We start from the raw sequence: 16,799 nt of genomic DNA, 5'->3' as shown, positions 1-16,799 counted from the left end.
TGATACTCTGAGAACTGGGGTGCTGCAGTAAGGATACATTGAGACACTTCAGTGTTTTCATGAAGTAGAGTGGATGTACCTGTGTGTGTGCTGTCTCTCTCCACTTTTGTAAAACTCTTTTTGTGGCTCTCAGGTAAGCCAAATTAAAATTCTTGGTGGAATTATTTAAGTGTTGCCACAGCTGTTTTCAAGAGAATTCTATTAAAAAAAAAATCTGAACAATAAAGGACAGAATACTTGTATTTGGTTGAACATTGGCTTAAAAAAGGGCATCTTAGAAATATGCCAGCAAAATTAATGGCAATATCCTCCCTTATGTACCGGATAAAAATGCAGCTAAATGAAGATGCTGCCCTTTGTCTGAAATTAACAATGTAAAGGTAATCGTTCAACTGCCTCATACAAATGCCAGTAAATAATTAGGGCTCTGGAGAATATCTTTTGCTGTCAATAAATGTAAGCATATACTTAATTTCAGGCTTGTGAGCTGCTGCTTTAATTTTAGCCAGTGCTGTGTTGCACTGGGGCTAGAGTTACTGTAAAGCATAAAGTCCCTTTAAAAGTACTCCTCTTTCCCCCAGATAAATAAAAACTGAAATCAATATACTTGCCCATCAGAAGAAAAATTTAATTCAGAGAATACTCTGAAAAATTGGTTAATAGTGCATTTGCTTGTATTCATCTGCATTTTTATAAGGACTACATATAGGAACTAGCATTTCTGGTATGTGTTCTCCTCTGGATTATGAGAAATACCCTGAAGATCTTCCAAACTGACTGACACCTTTCTGTTAGAAAACATTCAACTCAGATCATGTAATGAATTGTAAGAGATTGACCCTCTGGACTGAAGGAAAAGTAGAAAAGGAGTTCAGTATAGCTGAGAAAAGGATGGGATCCTCTGTCAATGTGAGCTTCATATTGATGTAAAAAAATATACATTTAAAATCTTAAGCTTGTGGTGACAGCCATGCATTGGAATACATATTTTTCACAGCTAAACTGCAAGAATCAGATTTTATTTTATCTTTTATTTTTTTTAAAGATAATTAACGTGTGGCACTATAGCATTGTTTGTAATTGGTACAGTTTCTGCATGTCAGTTCTTGTCCCTCCAAAGCTCAGACTGTGCTATTAAATCCAAGTCTGTATAATTGTATCTATTCATTCCACAACTTTTCTATTATATTTATTTTGTAACCTCTCTGAGAGGAATAGCTTTTATGGAAAGGGAGATAAGCGTAGCCACCTCGTCTCTGAGCAGGAACAGCGCACACATCAGCAGAGCTACTGGAAGCAAGGCTTAGTGGCTGAGGTTAAATATAAGTTCTTCAGGACTAGTTAACTCAGGAAGCAAAGTGGTTTTAGTCTGAAAACAAAATTGCAATTTGCAACAGAGAATTTTTAGAAAGACATTTATGTTATTGTCCAATGCTATTTCTGTAGTTAATCCAGTGACAGTGTTTCAAAACTGGATAAATTTTATGCTTCTCAGAAGTGCAGCTCTCCATATGTACAGAGAAATGCTTTAATTAAAAATAAAAATCTGAATATATTCATACTTGAGAAGGCTCCTCATGCTTTTCATTTCACTCACAGTTGTATGGAGATAAGTCTGAATTGTATAATTCTACGTTTGAATCATATCCTCCTCATTATAAGTATGGTTTATTTATCCGAAATCAACAAGCAGTTCACTAGTTTCAAGATCAAAAGTGCACTAGTTATTTTTATCTTTTTTTGGTGATAAAGTTGACTATTTAGTTTTGCTGCTTTACTATGGGCCTGCAGGCTGCTCTGTTAGGTGTATCCTAGCTATGATAGTCATTGTTTGTCTGTTCCTAACTGCTTTTCTAATTCATATATGGCTGAGTGAGGTGTGCTTGATTATGCGTAATAAAGCCTATTATGGTCATGAGAAATAGGCAAAGCACTGCTCTGCCTGGGCTTTGTGTTCCTTGCTGGAGATGCCCTCATACGCAACCTGTGCACAAAGGAGACTCGCTGACTGCAAACTAAGCATGTGCTTACACCCTGCCTAGCTGCATCTCTGTGCATAATGGATGAAGATCCAAACCCCTTCCCTCCGATTTCAGCCCTGACAGTGCCCAGCGCACTGAGAACACGAGAGGAAGAGGAGTGTGTATGAGAGGCTGTACATTTACCATTCTCGCTGTTGGGGTGGGGGAGAGGGCACAGGCTGCAGATTTCGGAGGAGGCACTGCGGTCACTGCTTGCCAGATTTCCTGAGAGGCTGTGCCACACAGCTGTGATGGGCCAGCAAGCAATTTGTCACCATACACCCCGTGCTCTGGAAGGCAGTGGTTTAGCCTCACTTGCGTTGTAATTGTCTGTTTTACAGAGTCTGAGAACATGCTAGTGCCTATATGGTGAATGATAGTAGTAACCACTGCAGTTAGCAGATAGTTATATAAACTATATATAAACTGGACTTAGTGCCAGCAATTTAGTCTTGAAAATAAACTATGTAAGTGGTAAATTGGCACTAAAGAGGAGGCTATAGGGCACACAGCTGGGGGCTGAGCTGACTGAGGTCAGATTTCTCTTTGTGTTAAATGTCAATAGCTGGCATTTAAAAGAGACAATCTATACAAACCAGTAAGACAGGGCATGAAAGAACTGCTATTTAAAATGTCAAACTATTTTAAATCAAAACAGAAATCCAGATAATTTACAAACTAAATCTGACCTTTTGTATTTGGAATATTTATACTGTAGTTGTGCATTCAACAACAGAACTTGTAAAAACCTGGCAGACATACATCTGTACATGAATCTTCATTACAGAAGTTTGTAGATGGAAACAGATTTCAGTGGACAGACTCCCAGTAGAAGAAAATTGAGAGAACTTCACTGAATCCAGCACTAAAATGATTTCTGTGATCTGAAATCTGACCCCAAGTCTCCCAAGCAAAGTGAGTTATTTATCTGCAAAATCATACTTTTTTTTTAGTTAGCTTCATTTATAAGTATTGTTTTAATAGTTTAATCTCACTAAGACTTTATTCCTGATTAAAGAAGTTAGGGGAAGAAAAAAAAAACGCACCACAAACAAACCAGGAATAAAATAAAAGCAATGAAAAAACAGATTCAAGTCTCCATGCTTGAAGAATCTGTATACAGCGTTAATGATGTGACATAAAAAGCATTTCCATTTTTTTTTTCCTAATGCTTTGATTGGATTTGAATGGATTGCTTATCCCAAAGAGTAACTGAGCTTCTCTGAAAAGTGGGCAGCAACGAAAGCTTCTGCTCAGCAGACTGGCAAGGTGGTTTTAGAAGTGCCACCTCTTACTCAGCTGTTCCATTTCCATGCATGTTTTGTCTCCCTAGAGCTGTGACCACCAACGCTGCTACTAATCAAGGTTAGTCATAGGATGAATTAGGAATGTAGGCACTTCACTGAGAATATAACACACCATAAACTGACCTAAAATGTAGTACTTCCATACAAGCAGTGTGAAAACAAACCTAAATGAGCATGCCCTTTTCCCACCCAAATGACTAAACTGTGCTCATAATCACAACAGTTAGGGATATTAGTGTTTAATACCTGGGAGCCAGAACATTAAAAACAGGCTTTCAGATGGCATTTACAGTTCATTTCTGAATAAAGGATGGTGCAGATTCAAAGAGGATTAAATGTTAGAAATAGTAATACTGAAAATCTGAACAATTAATTCCTTTAAAATTTGTATTATTCTTCTGTGTGGCCAGTTAATAAAGGAAGGACTTACCACTTTGTGGATTTAATACATGGTGTTTGTTTATTGACCAGCCTCCCAGATTTGAAGCATCCATTTCAAAGCCTTGAAGGGTTACTGTTCTTTTCTCCCACAGAATAAAATCAGGACATGTTTCATATTCATAACCCACGGACACTGTAACCAAATAATTAAAGATCTATCAGTTTAGTTTTTTCTCTGTGAACTACTAAGTAATTTTCATTCTAGGTTTTGATATTCACCTTTCAAGTAATGATGTCATTAATTTACCTCTGCCTGATTGCTACTGTCAAATGGAATTTTTAAACAGAGTTTAAGGGATTAGTATGTTATGACAGCTATGGTTACTACAGTTTCAAAGCAGAGAACTTTGTGTTATCAGTTACAGATTGTCTTAAGAACATAAATCTCCTCTAATGACTTCTGACTTGATAGTTTATTGTATTTCTGTGAATTGTCTGAGCAGTAGCCTAAACAGAAAAACAAAATCCAGGTTAAAACAATCTGGCTTTCTTTTTTTCTAAGTGTGAGCATATTGATATTGAATTCTCATACACTGGATATTTTTGAAATGTAGCAATCTTTAACCTAAAGATCAAGCTGTAATTATAAGGACTGTAGTTGGGCAGAAGTGGATTGCCAAACTGAAAGTTATGTTTTGACATCAGATCCCAGAAGTTTGATCTAGGAAATATTAACACATTTTAGCCTTTCCAAAATAAAAATGCCTTCAAAAATATTTTAAGAAGAAATACAAAAATATTTTAAGAAACACTCTTTTCTGACATTTTCAATATTTTCATCTTATTTTTTCTACCTAGCAATTATAGGTATATTTTACCTGAACCACAAATAGTTTTAATATCATCAAAATTCTGCTACTAGATTCAATCAAAATATTTTGACCAGCTCTATAGTATGGAGCATTTTTGTTTTTAAGATAAATCTTCTATGCGAAACTGAAAGCTGTTCCTTACATCAGTTTTACTTAGCAGAGCTGCTTCATCAATTCAGCAGAAAGAACCTGCTTTTGGAGCTAAACTTTGACTTATAACAATCATATCTCAAGTACTGTACATACTGTACATTTAAAACTTACAGGTTTCAGTCTGCATGCTCTGTTCAATTTTTCACTTACAGGGGCAATTTTGTCTAAAATCTGCAACCTTTCAAGGTGACTCCCTTGTCTGAGTTCCCTGCTGCGGGCATGGAGCCTCCTCCAGAACAGCCACTGACCTCCTGTGCTGGGATGAGCCATCAAGGTTCAGTAACTGAACATGCTATTTTCTAGGTGTTAATGCAGGGAGAAAATAAAGGGCTGATTTTTCCTACAAAGCAACCTCATGCTCACCTACACGTTAGCATCTTTACTCCATTCATGCACTTAACACGCTCAATCCTGTGTCAGATGTATGTACTTGAGAAGAGTAAAGAGCTATAATACAGTGTCACTCAGCCTTGCTAAGTGAACCATTACAGACCCACAGGACAGACCTTCAGCTGCTGTAAGGTACCATACTGATATTTAGGTCAAGGGAGGCATAACAATTTTCACCAACTGAGAATCTGTGCCAATGGATCCGCAGTGGCACACTTACCAGCACTGTAACTAACACTGTAAAGTGCCTGCTATTCCTTGCCTATAGCTGCCAAATACCCTCTACAGATTACAGTCCCCTTTCTTAAAAGTTCTTTCTTCCGTGCTCACGGTTAGTGGCTGCCTTTTTGTCCCTTCCCATCAGTAAGCGACACTTAGACAAACATTCACTTCATATTTACAAATATGTTTCTATGCATACTTATATTTAAGAACAAAATCTATTCTGCACACTGAAAATTTCCTTCTGGCAATTTAGGCTTCAAAAAGGAACTTTTGAGTAATTTTATCACTGGATATCCCAAACCATCTAAAGGGAGGCACTTGTCTGCCATCCATGAAAATTTCCTATCAATTGTTTTGCATGCAAAATAGTCAAGGTGAAGTGTAACAATTATAGAGTCAGCCAAGCAACTACAGTGCTACTTGAAAAATAAATAGTTTGTGTCTAGAAGGTTTGCAAAAACACTCTGATTTTGTAAGTGAACTGACAATCTCCACTTAACCTCATTGTGGGGTGTTACTTTCTGGTTAAATTCATTTATTGCTCTTTTTTTTTAGTTGACTGAGATTTCACTGCATGAAGGAAAACTGTTAACTCTTTGGACGTTAACAGCCAACAATCTACACTTTTCACAAAATTTTTTAGAAGAATCAAGAATAATCTGTTACTAGAGCCAGCATATCATGGTTTAAGGGCTGTTGCTGTTTCTCCTGCTGCTCTTCCAAAATAGAGGTTAAAAATAAAAGACATGATTAAACATGACAGTGACCTCTACTTCAACTTCTAAAGTATTTGTACTTATCAGCATCTTACTCTGAACAATGAATATAAGGAACTCAGCTAAAGTAATAAGTAGAATAATAAACTGAGAAGACCTAAGACTATTCTTCTCAAGAGTTTATATTTACATCCGGAAGGGTAAATCCTTGCATTCCACTTCCTCCTGCTGTGGGGAATTCAAGGACTTTCAGGAGAAAGATTGAGCATGTAGGGAGTTATACAGGAGTATTTACTGAGGTTTCTATTGAAATCTCTCCTTTTCCTATGTTAGTTTACAAGAGCATGCAAACTATACCATGAAGATTTTATGGCAACATTCACGTGACCTTTTTTTTACTTAGAACAAAAAATTGCTACTTTATCATTTCTGCTGTTCCTTTGAGAAAAGAAAATGGTGGTGTGTTAGACTTCTAGAATAGATAAACACCAGCTAACATTTTCTATACAAATTTAAACAAAACCCTTTTTGTGTTGAAATATGCTCAAAGTCTCCTTTTCTATAACTGGTTACATGATCATTTCTATCAACAATCCTGAAGAAGAGTAAAGATGTTTATAGGAGTTATAAAACCAGAGGCAGACAGTTGTATTCCTGAGTTCCACGACTTCAACCTGCTGCAATTTAATTTAATTAAAATGAAATTTGAACAGAATGCATTATTAAATATTGGTAATATACTGGAAGAGAAAATTATTTTGACAAAATTTATATAATGGATGCAGATAAAGGTCCCTGAGTACTACAGTGTCAAATTAAACCTTTATTAGAATCTAACAAAGCATTCTAAAAATGCACTTAAAATATAATGATTTTTGTTTCAATTTTGCAAGAAGCATGGTTAAACTAAATTAAGCAAAAGCAAAAAACAAAAAACAAAAAACACAACAGCAATTAAACAATTAAAAAGTAGTTACCCAGCACCATTGTATAAGCTTTATTCATATTTAAACATATAACTCATCTGCTTCTAATTTGGGAATCTACAAACATCTACAGTCTACTATAACTACAGTTTCATTTAGAAGATGTTATGTATTTGATTTGAGTTGTTTTAAATTCTAGGCATGTATTAGACCTGATGATCATAAGAAGACTCTTAAATGATGGAGAGGGAGCTGGTGTACCTAACTTTTCCATCTCAAACATGTTAGCGTTAACATGTGTTGACAGAGCCTGAATGCAGGGCTTGTGTAAATGAGACAAAGAAAGCTGCAAGTGCCTCCTGTAACATTGCTGGTCCTGGGTGCCCAAAAGGCATGCTGGAGTTTTGCTTTTGTTCTGGATTTGCAGAAATATGTGTATGTGAAGGCAACAACTCATTTAATACCTTCCATCACTGCAAAGTACAAGCAGGAAGCTGTTTCTGTAAACGGCTAGGGATAGATTTGCCCCCGAACAATGAAGTTCCATGAGATGAGCTGAAAAGGATGCTCCTGTTCCCTGCCACATGCCAAACCCAGGGGTCCAGAGCGCTGTGTCAGTGCCAGCACCTACTGTCCCCTTTGTAAAGCTGTCCACACTTCTGCAGATGTGAGCTGGATGTGGTAGATCGGAGGCAGCTGGGATAATGCAGCAACTCAGAATGCCTCATGCTAAAGGTGAATTTGATCTCTTTAGGCCAATTGTAACGTGTGAGCTACAGCTGAAATGAGAAGACCCATGCTGCTCCACTAGCATTCAAAGCAGATCAGGAAACTAAAGAAGCTGAAAATTTATCAATTATTTTCTGGTTGCTTCAGTTTTTAGCTGAATTTGTTCCTGATCTGGCTCATTTCATGATCAAATGTATGTGAATGGTGGCCCATGGGAGAAGGAGGGAACACAGGAACATCCCCTCTGGCAGCAGCCTGCACTTCTGTCTGTTTAAATAGGCTGTGAGACCACAGCCCTAAAATAAGCTCCTTGTTTTCTGGTATATTCCTGTGTACAACTCATGATGTAAATCATACTCTCTATTTTTGATTCTAACATTATCCTTTGCTGACAACAATGGTTAATTCTACACGATTCTCTAGGTAGGAAAGAAAGTGCTATTGTCCTTGTTTCTCCCATCTCCTCTACGCACAGATGCTTCACAGACTACCTGTCTGGGAGCACATGATAACAGGCAAGTGCAGATGTGCTGGGAGCTGCCAGAGCTAGCACAGCCTGGATGGCACCTTTGTCTTTGCACTGGCCAATTTGTAGGCACACTAACTGCAAGGATGACACAACAGGTCCTTAATGCAGCTTCTGGCTATGTATTCCTTGTGAGGAAGGTTGGCTTCATGTAGCCCTTGCTATTCTTATTTTACAGCCTGATCCTGCCAATGCTTCTTGCTATAATCCTTCTGACTTAAAAAGCAAGTCAGAACTTCTACAGAAGTGAATAAGGCTTATTCACAGTACTAAGCTCCACTGATAAAATAAATAACCTTGATAGAAAGTATTTGTAAAATTAGTCCATTAAGGAATATAACCCCAGAATCAATTAAAAGAAATAGCATGTCTTTTAGAAACTAAATAATGAAATTCATGACAACAATGGCTGGCTAAATTGTATTTTCACTGACAACTTTTCTGTTGCAATTCTCAAAATTGCTGTTTGTGCTGCTTGGTAAAATAGATGATGAAACGTGGTATTTTTCTCAGAAATACTTTTAAACAACAAATCAAGAAGTCCTAACTGTTAGGGATATGAAATGGAGAAAGAAAGTGTGCCTCAAAGTTAGAATTTTGTAAACCCTAAGTGGAAATGACATTTTAAATGTCACAGCTAAAAAATGACAGAAGCAATGACACACCAAAGGTCATATTCAAAGTAACATTCAAAACAAAGACAGCTGAATATAATGCCATTAGTACATAACCATTCTCAGAAGGAAACAGGGATTTTCAAATTGATTAAATTGGAAAGATGACATCAGAGGAACAAGAAAATAAATGTTCCTAGGATATCACATGGGTCAACTAAGCTAAAGAGGCATTTGATGTAAAAACAATGCAAGTATGGTAACAAAATTTATAAGCTCTATTTTCCTGGCTTAGTGCATGTTAGCGCTTCTGCTTATATTAAGGTAATTCTACGTACCCATAGCCTCTGCCAGACCAGACACCTTCTGTCCATATATATCTGTCTTATTCCAGGCAAATGTGTATACCAAATTGGCTGCAGCAGGAAACCATTTCTGAAGCAGACGTCCTTCAACAGCAACTATCAGATGTACTTTTGTCATTCCAGAAGGGATGGTTGCGTGTGTCAGAATGATGCGCAGCAAAGTTTTATATCCTGGTGTTCGACTGCTCAGATAACTCAGCTTCACAAAACTTGAAGGGATTGGGATTTCCTCCTGGACCACCTTGGGAAAACAAACAACAACATGAAAACATTATTATATCTATAGCCAGGAAAAAAGTACAATTATGTTTATTTGTAATAACAACGGATGCTTGCTTTAGTTTTCACAATCATGATGTGAACACAGTACCACTTACAGTGATGATCTCTTGTGTTTATTTGAGCAATGCAGTAGCCAGGCATATTACAAAATGGACAACAATGAAAACTTACTGGATGGCAGTCCATCTATTCTGATAAAGAACCTCTTCCTCTAATTCTTTATGTTTATCTGCTGAGGAACAAATACTACCTCTGTGGTCATATAAGCATTAAAGCTCATAATGATCTCTATGAGCATTACATTTTATTATTTGGTTTACTTGATGAGTGTTGTAAACCCAAATACAATCAAAAACAATTATATATATATATTTTAAATATGCACACACTTCATACGTTACTTTTTGATTTGAAGACACTACCCTGCTTTGGAGGCAATAACTCTAACCTGGGGAGAGCTAAGAAAGAAAACAAACCTTCCTGCTAAAGCAGTTTCTGCACAGAAGTGCTGGCAGTAAGGCTAAACTCCAGCCAGAGGGGGCATGGCCTAAGAAGGCACAGCATTGGAAACCTAATAAGATAACTGGTGACACATAGCAGAGAAGATGAAGCAGCACGGGTGTCGTTGTCTCGCTAACAGGTGAGTGCCCAGGGTGTGCAACGGAGTTCACATCCCGCAGCACTGCTGTCAGTGCCATTGTCTGAATCACTTGGATTCAAGCTGGCATGGCTCGGCCCATGGTGGGGTAGTATCAGTTCCTGGCTGCAATGAAGTTAAGCCCCCAGCAATGAGAGGCACTGCAAGACTGTGAACTTGTGTGGGAAAAAGAGAAGCTTGGCCTTGACCTTTTGAATGATGGACCTCGGAGCTACAAAAAGGGAGCTAGCTCTTGTGATCTTGAGGGAAATGAGCTTTTATGGGGATGACTGATATGGAACAGACAGGAGAAGAGAGTGGCTTCTTGGAGAATACCAGCACAGTCACTCAAAAGCCACTAAAAACCTTAATAAGGTTAATGATTTTAGTGTATTTCAGTAATAACAAGCCAACCTGTCACAATGTTACATTAGTCAAGCTTGGAAAAACACAAACTCTTTTGTTTGTATTCCCATTTTGCTATAGTTCTTGTTTAACTATATTTTTTTTCACTTTCCAAACACTCTTATTTACATACTGCAACAGTATCACTGTCATAGGATTGCTGCAGTACAGCTGGAGGCCTGCCAGCACTTGTCCTTTCAACATATGAAATGTAGTGTTGCCAGGGAAATCCTGCTCCCTTTATTGTTCCTGATTTGCAGTGTTCCCCTTCTTTCCTGCTGACATCCCAGCTGCCCCCTCTGTCATGCATTTGACATCTCTTCTTATTTTTAACAGAAAAGCAGGAAGAAATATTCATGCATTAATACACGTTAATGCGTCTCCTTCTCCTATTATTCTGGGTTATTTTTCATTCTTTTCCCAGTACTGTACAATACAAGCTGACACTCTAAGGACCCTCCAATGCCAAAAAAAGGACTGGGATCAATTTCTCTCTGAGTAGACTGCATCTTTGGGTACCTCCATTTTCAAACAAACAAACAAAAAACAAAAACAAGACAACCTCATGTGAAGGAATGTAACCCATTTTTTTTTTTCTTACTGATGCACATCAGTTATTCTTAACTAACATTCTTAGTGCCACTTAGTATGTTCTGTGAAGCAACCCTGTGGCCATCAGCTGGCTGAACCATGATAATGTTTTTACACATACACAGATGTTTAAACATCACAGAGTTCAATCAGAAGTCTCTTACAGAGAGACCCTTCATTGTTTTCTTCAACACTTGGAAGAGAAAAAAGTAACAAGGATGGAAATATTCATATCTGTAGCTAGCCTAAAAATACTCTCCATACTTGCTTAGTGCAATTAAAAGAGAAATCAAAAGAGGTCTTATTGCTTGAACTCTAAGTGTTCAAACAACATACAAAAAACTGTGGGGACTCACACGATCTGAAACAGGTGTAGTTGTATTGTGTTGTGCATACCACTTAGATAACCTCTTTTAAGTCCCAAATAAAAGACCAGTTAAATGCAAAGTTAATTACAAAGTGGTTCTAAACACTCAAGGGAGTCTCAAGAAAAAAAAAAAAAAGACATTTAAATATATACAATCCAAAAGATCATGTTCAAATTGCTTTGTGTTAGTGTGTAGAAAGTAGTAAAGACAAGCAGCTAACATATAGCTGGAGATGCTGTTGCAAAGAACTAGATGTGAATGGAGGAAAAATCCCTTGGAGTCTTCATAGGATATTGGGTCATGTCTCACACAGATGTATGGTGAAGTTGCACTGTTTATCTTTAACTTAGGAATGGTTTTGTGCATCACTATAAATGAATCATGATTTCAATAATAAATCATGGTAGGATTCCCCACCTCCTCCTTCTATTTTGAGGTAAGGTATAACATATCTTAAAATATTAACAAAATGTAAAGAAAGTGAAAAACATCTTGCATAACAGTACTAAAGAGATCTACATTGGTGTCATTGTGATAAGTGAGTAACATCACAGGAGTTAATTGCTCACTATTTGCTACCATCTTTTTCACAGCAGCGCTTTCAGAACTTTCTAGGAACAAAGGGAAGACAAAGGGATATAGCAAGTCTACAGTGAATACTCAACATACACCGTCTCTACAATTTAGTTTTAAAGTCTGAGACTGCAAATTTTGAATTCAAATTGTAACCACTGATTTCGGTTAATTTTTTAGCATGTGTACATTTGGTGTCTATGTGTTTTTGTGTTCACAAATATCGAATAGAAGTCTACATGCCTTGGGCAGAAATGATGGGCAAAACTCTAATGATATCACAATGATATGAATAATTTGGGGATATGAATAATGGGGGGCAAATTTAACATAAATGGATTTGTTTGACTTTCAGTGTCAAAATTCATTGTTACTTGCATTATAACCAAATGTTTCCATGCTAGAGATATTTTGTCACCATTACCAAATAAATATGTAGTTTTCATTAATTAAGTCAATTAACGGTAACCTTTAACGTTGTCTAGAACTTGTTCAGCAAACAATAAAATTGTTCATTTGAAAGTAATTTCATTACCTGTAGCTCTGGAATAACGGTTCCTCTTTCTGGGCAGGATCCTCCAAATGCTGTCAAGGGTGAAGGAAGTACAATTGGATTTGGACTGATAAAACTACTGATGTCACAAGATGGTATGTCTGACTCCGTTCTTTGCATCACAACTTTGTCAACAATGATAAATCTATTCCAAGGCAACCAAAGTGTCCTTTTTTCAGATATGAAAGGAGATCTGTCAAAAACTAGAGTGACAGAGATGCCTCCAACAGCCACAAGGTCAAAACTGGAAAAGACAAAACAAAATGCTTTGTTCTCATTTTATCCCATTTCTACTACTTTCAGGGCATCACAAACAAAAACTTTATATTGCTCATTATGGCCCTTAATTTACCATGTAAAATCATTCAAGTATATCTTCCTGATGTCCCCTTAGTATTCAGTGAAGAAGATTTACCTCTCTGTGCTTTCTCCCTGTATGCATCAATAGCAAGGTATAGCACTTCACTGTTATTTTTCCCTTCTCTCCTCTATTTATCAACCAGAATTGATATTAACAAGTCATCTGTAACAAAAGAAGTGTGGACCCAGTCACTTTGGATTATACAAAAAATTCCTGGCCAAGAAAGGGATGTTTATGAAGGTACAATAGACAGGATAAGTCTAACATCCTGGTAGGACTTTTCTTTCTTGACATATTCTTTTCCTTTTTCTAGAAGTTGCAGGAGAAAAAGCTTGAGTACACTGAGCAGGTGACCCCTCTGTGCAGGATATGAAGATTTTGGGAAAGACGCCGATTAATTGCAGTGAGCACTGAATCACCTCTTGTAAGTAAGGCAGGTGATCTGGGAGCTACCATGAAGAACCTTCGGCAAATATGGGCTGCAAAGCAGTGAGACACAGAAGGCAAAATATACATGGTCTCAATTTTCTGAGCTTCTGACATCCACAGTCAAACAACAGAAGATAATATGTAAATAGATACTTCACCGTCTGTATTACTGAATGCATCTATTATGGAGACTTTTGATGGTAACAATCTGTGATAAGAAGTCAGACCTAATTATGCATATTTCATTACATTTCCCAAATGATACCGATTATATTCACAGCAAAATACAGGTAGCATATTTTAATGCAACAACTATTTCCAAACTAGAGTAAATAGGAAATGGTAATTATTAACTTTCAGTAGTGCGATTTGAAAGTCAAGAAACTAAGGTAAAATAAATATGCATGCTCTTTATGATTATAAACTTACTAATGCAAACAAATAAACAACAACAACAAAAAAAGCCTGTAGAAATAGTGACAAATTATACTCTTTCCCTGCTGGAAGATAGCTTCTGACTTCTTGTCATTCACAACACAGCCAAGAGAGATGAAGTCTTATGTAGCTTTTAGCAGTTTAATCCAACTGAAGTTCAGGAACAAATCATGACCCTACTGGCAATGGATGATGAACCCTGGAGTGCAGTATAGAACATACAGGAACTTATCTTTCTGAGAACTCATCTCAGTCCTGCAAGGTTGGGGAAGACAAAGGAAGACAGAATTGTGCAGGACTAGCTGCAGAGCAGCAATTTAACCATTCTGGCTCTGGGAGGAGTCTGTTCCCACTTTTACTTGTGTGGCTCAGGTGATCAGCTAAAGTAGTTAACTTTGTTGACACCTCAATAAACTACTTGCAAGATTTACATCTGAAGACAGAAAAAAAAAAGGAAAGACAGGGAAAACTCAACTACTGAAAATGTCAAGGAAGTGCTGGTACAGCAGTACTGTCAGAATTTGACTCCAGGTGTTTGAATGTCACTAATCTTGTTGCTGTACATTTTTTTCTCTTTTCCCTTTCTTCATTAGTTCCTTTACCACACCAAGCTCTAAATAAGTGTGCTCCCAGAGCAGAGGGTCAGTTGCCATCCTGAGTCCACACTATGAACAGTGATCTCCATGAGAATTTGGCTCATGCACATGTGGTGGTACATGGCCCTAACTATAAAAATGTTACATAGTGACAAAAACATCTCACCTTCCATCTTGTCGACTGATGGTGTATCCATACTCATTGTGGTGTAGGAAACTGACATTCACTCCAACCAAAGGTGTTCCATCTATTGCTAGCACCTGGCCTCGAATGACACATGCACGGCTGTAACAGAAAGGGCAACATGAGGACATCAGGAGGATGAGAAGAGTACTGACTTCAAAATTGGTGCTACACATTCCCAAACAGACAGAACTACTGTGATTTCATCATGACTTGATTTTGAAAGAAAATTCAAACAAGCCCAAAAGATTGATTTGGAAAACCATTATCTCATGAAGAAGACACACAGGCTGTCCTATGAATCAGTGGTGTATCAAGAATATATTTCCATTTCCAGCCATATTCAGGACACCATTTGTTCTGCCATTGAATACCAATGCAAAGGTTTCACTGATAGCATGATTTAGCTTGCTGCAGCTCTAGTGGTGATGATTTGTGAAAGAAGAGAACGAAACCTCATTCTTTGCTGCTAAGAATAGGGCATTGCTGTCTGTTAGAAAAAAAGCTGAACTAATGTGATAAGGCAGCAGTGAGACACATGGTCTTTGCTGAACTTCAGAAAGTTATGTAGGTAAATCTAAAGAGCGCCTAAACAGGCATAGCATATTTTCTGAATCCTTCATCACAGGTTGTGTCCTTTTAAATTTCCTCTAGGACACATCGGATTTGTACACTCTTTCCAGCATAAAAATCTTTCCATTCTAGTATAGAGGTTGGAACATGGCAGTGCAACAGAATACATCAAAATCAAGAGGCAGGAAAGTGAACGCATTACTAAGTGGGTCCAATTGAAGGCTGACAGAATCATAGAAAACAAGAACTGAAAGGAAGTACAGGCGTTTATCTTGTCCATTCCTTTGCCTCAGTAAGATCAGCTATACCTACATTACTCCAGACAGATGTTTGTCTAACTCTATATCCTCTCCAAATAACCCATTCCAATGCTTTTGTGTGAGTGCTTTACTCATGGTAACTTCTTCAGACCGTCCAATCTAAATCTGAACTGTTGTCCTTCAAAACTGTTACTTTCACCCTAGAATGGACGTGGTGAAGAAGTTTCTCTCTCTTTTGCAGCTTTGGCCTTTTATGTATTTGAAGACTGAAACATAAAGGAGACAAATCTCACCAAGGATGAAGAATAATAAGTGAAATACTCTAATGGTGCAGATTAGGACCTAGGGAGATTTTCTAACAGCTTACTTACACAGCTACATTCCACTAAAATACCTTTCAGCATTTTTGCCCCCTGCCCTCAGGTACTCTACATTAGTACACCTCTTCTGCCTGCAAGGATTCAGGTTTTGGGAACTAATGATACAATAGTACATATTTCCTGGAAATATGGTTTCAAATGCTGAAGTGAGCAATGTAGTCAGAAGCCTTTTGATAACGTTAAGGTGTGTAGGGTCAAAAACATTAGGATGCCTATAGCAGCAACTGTTATTAATTACTATAGACAACACATTTAAACATTGTTATGTTGTCCCCTCAAGTTGAAAGTTCACATTAGACCTCAATAGACACACCCTACCTTTGTGAAGTGAATATGTATCCTAAAGAAAAAACAGCTCATCAAATGAAAATTATTTAAGAGTCTGTATGTAAACGTAAGAAATATCCCTTGAGAGACTAACTGATCACGAAATCATGTACGCAAGTTGGAGACCATAAATTTCTGAAAGTTTTGAATTGTTTCCTAAGATCCAGAACCATTTGACAGAACATTAATTTATCACTATGATATCACCAAACACAACTGACTGTGACAAAATGTAACAAGTAAAAATTAACCCATTTGTGAGTACACCATTCACCACAGTCGCTAGTAGGAATTCTGTGCTCCCAGGATATCAGCAAAGGTGCTGAGAATTCCCAGAGGAATGGGAGAAGCTGCATGAACACAAGTATGCAAAACAGAGCTCCGATGTACCACCTTTTCATCTTCTACACTAACTAAGTTGGTTGTGGCTTTCTTTGTGGGCAAAACTTGCTGCTCCAGTGGAGGCAATCAAGCTCTTGTGCATCTCAACAGACTCACAAGACTCACTGAAATAGAACAGCCAGGTTCAATTACTCCTTGATTTATTAGAATAGAAACTACTGATTTCTATTTTTTTCTCATGCTTCTGCCATCAGTAGACCTGCCTTTCCCTTTCTAAT

At 37.5% G+C, this 16,799-nt stretch overlaps 1 protein-coding gene across 5 annotated transcripts in view; it reads right to left on the bottom strand.

Annotated features, from left to right (window-relative positions):
• The window catches only part of TENM1 (teneurin transmembrane protein 1), a 918,746-nt gene that overhangs the window by 65,948 nt on the left and 835,999 nt on the right, over nucleotides 1-16,799 (bottom strand). For all 5 annotated transcript variants that reach the window (XM_068696724.1, XM_068696723.1, XM_068696726.1 and 2 more), the window contains 4 exons: nucleotides 14,622-14,741; nucleotides 12,617-12,878; nucleotides 9,199-9,466; nucleotides 3,759-3,902 (listed from right to left, as the gene is read on the bottom strand). In XM_068696724.1, the coding sequence (XP_068552825.1) occupies nucleotides 3,759-3,902; nucleotides 9,199-9,466; nucleotides 12,617-12,878; nucleotides 14,622-14,741 (794 nt within the window). The remainder of the gene's footprint in view (nucleotides 1-3,758; nucleotides 3,903-9,198; nucleotides 9,467-12,616; nucleotides 12,879-14,621; nucleotides 14,742-16,799) is intronic.

Source organism: Anas acuta, chromosome 13 (genome assembly GCF_963932015.1).
Source record: "Anas acuta chromosome 13, bAnaAcu1.1, whole genome shotgun sequence".
Lineage (NCBI taxonomy): Eukaryota > Metazoa > Chordata > Aves > Anseriformes > Anatidae > Anas > Anas acuta.
Note: the sequence above shows the minus strand (reverse complement) of the source record. Positions and strands in the feature narration are given on the sequence as shown.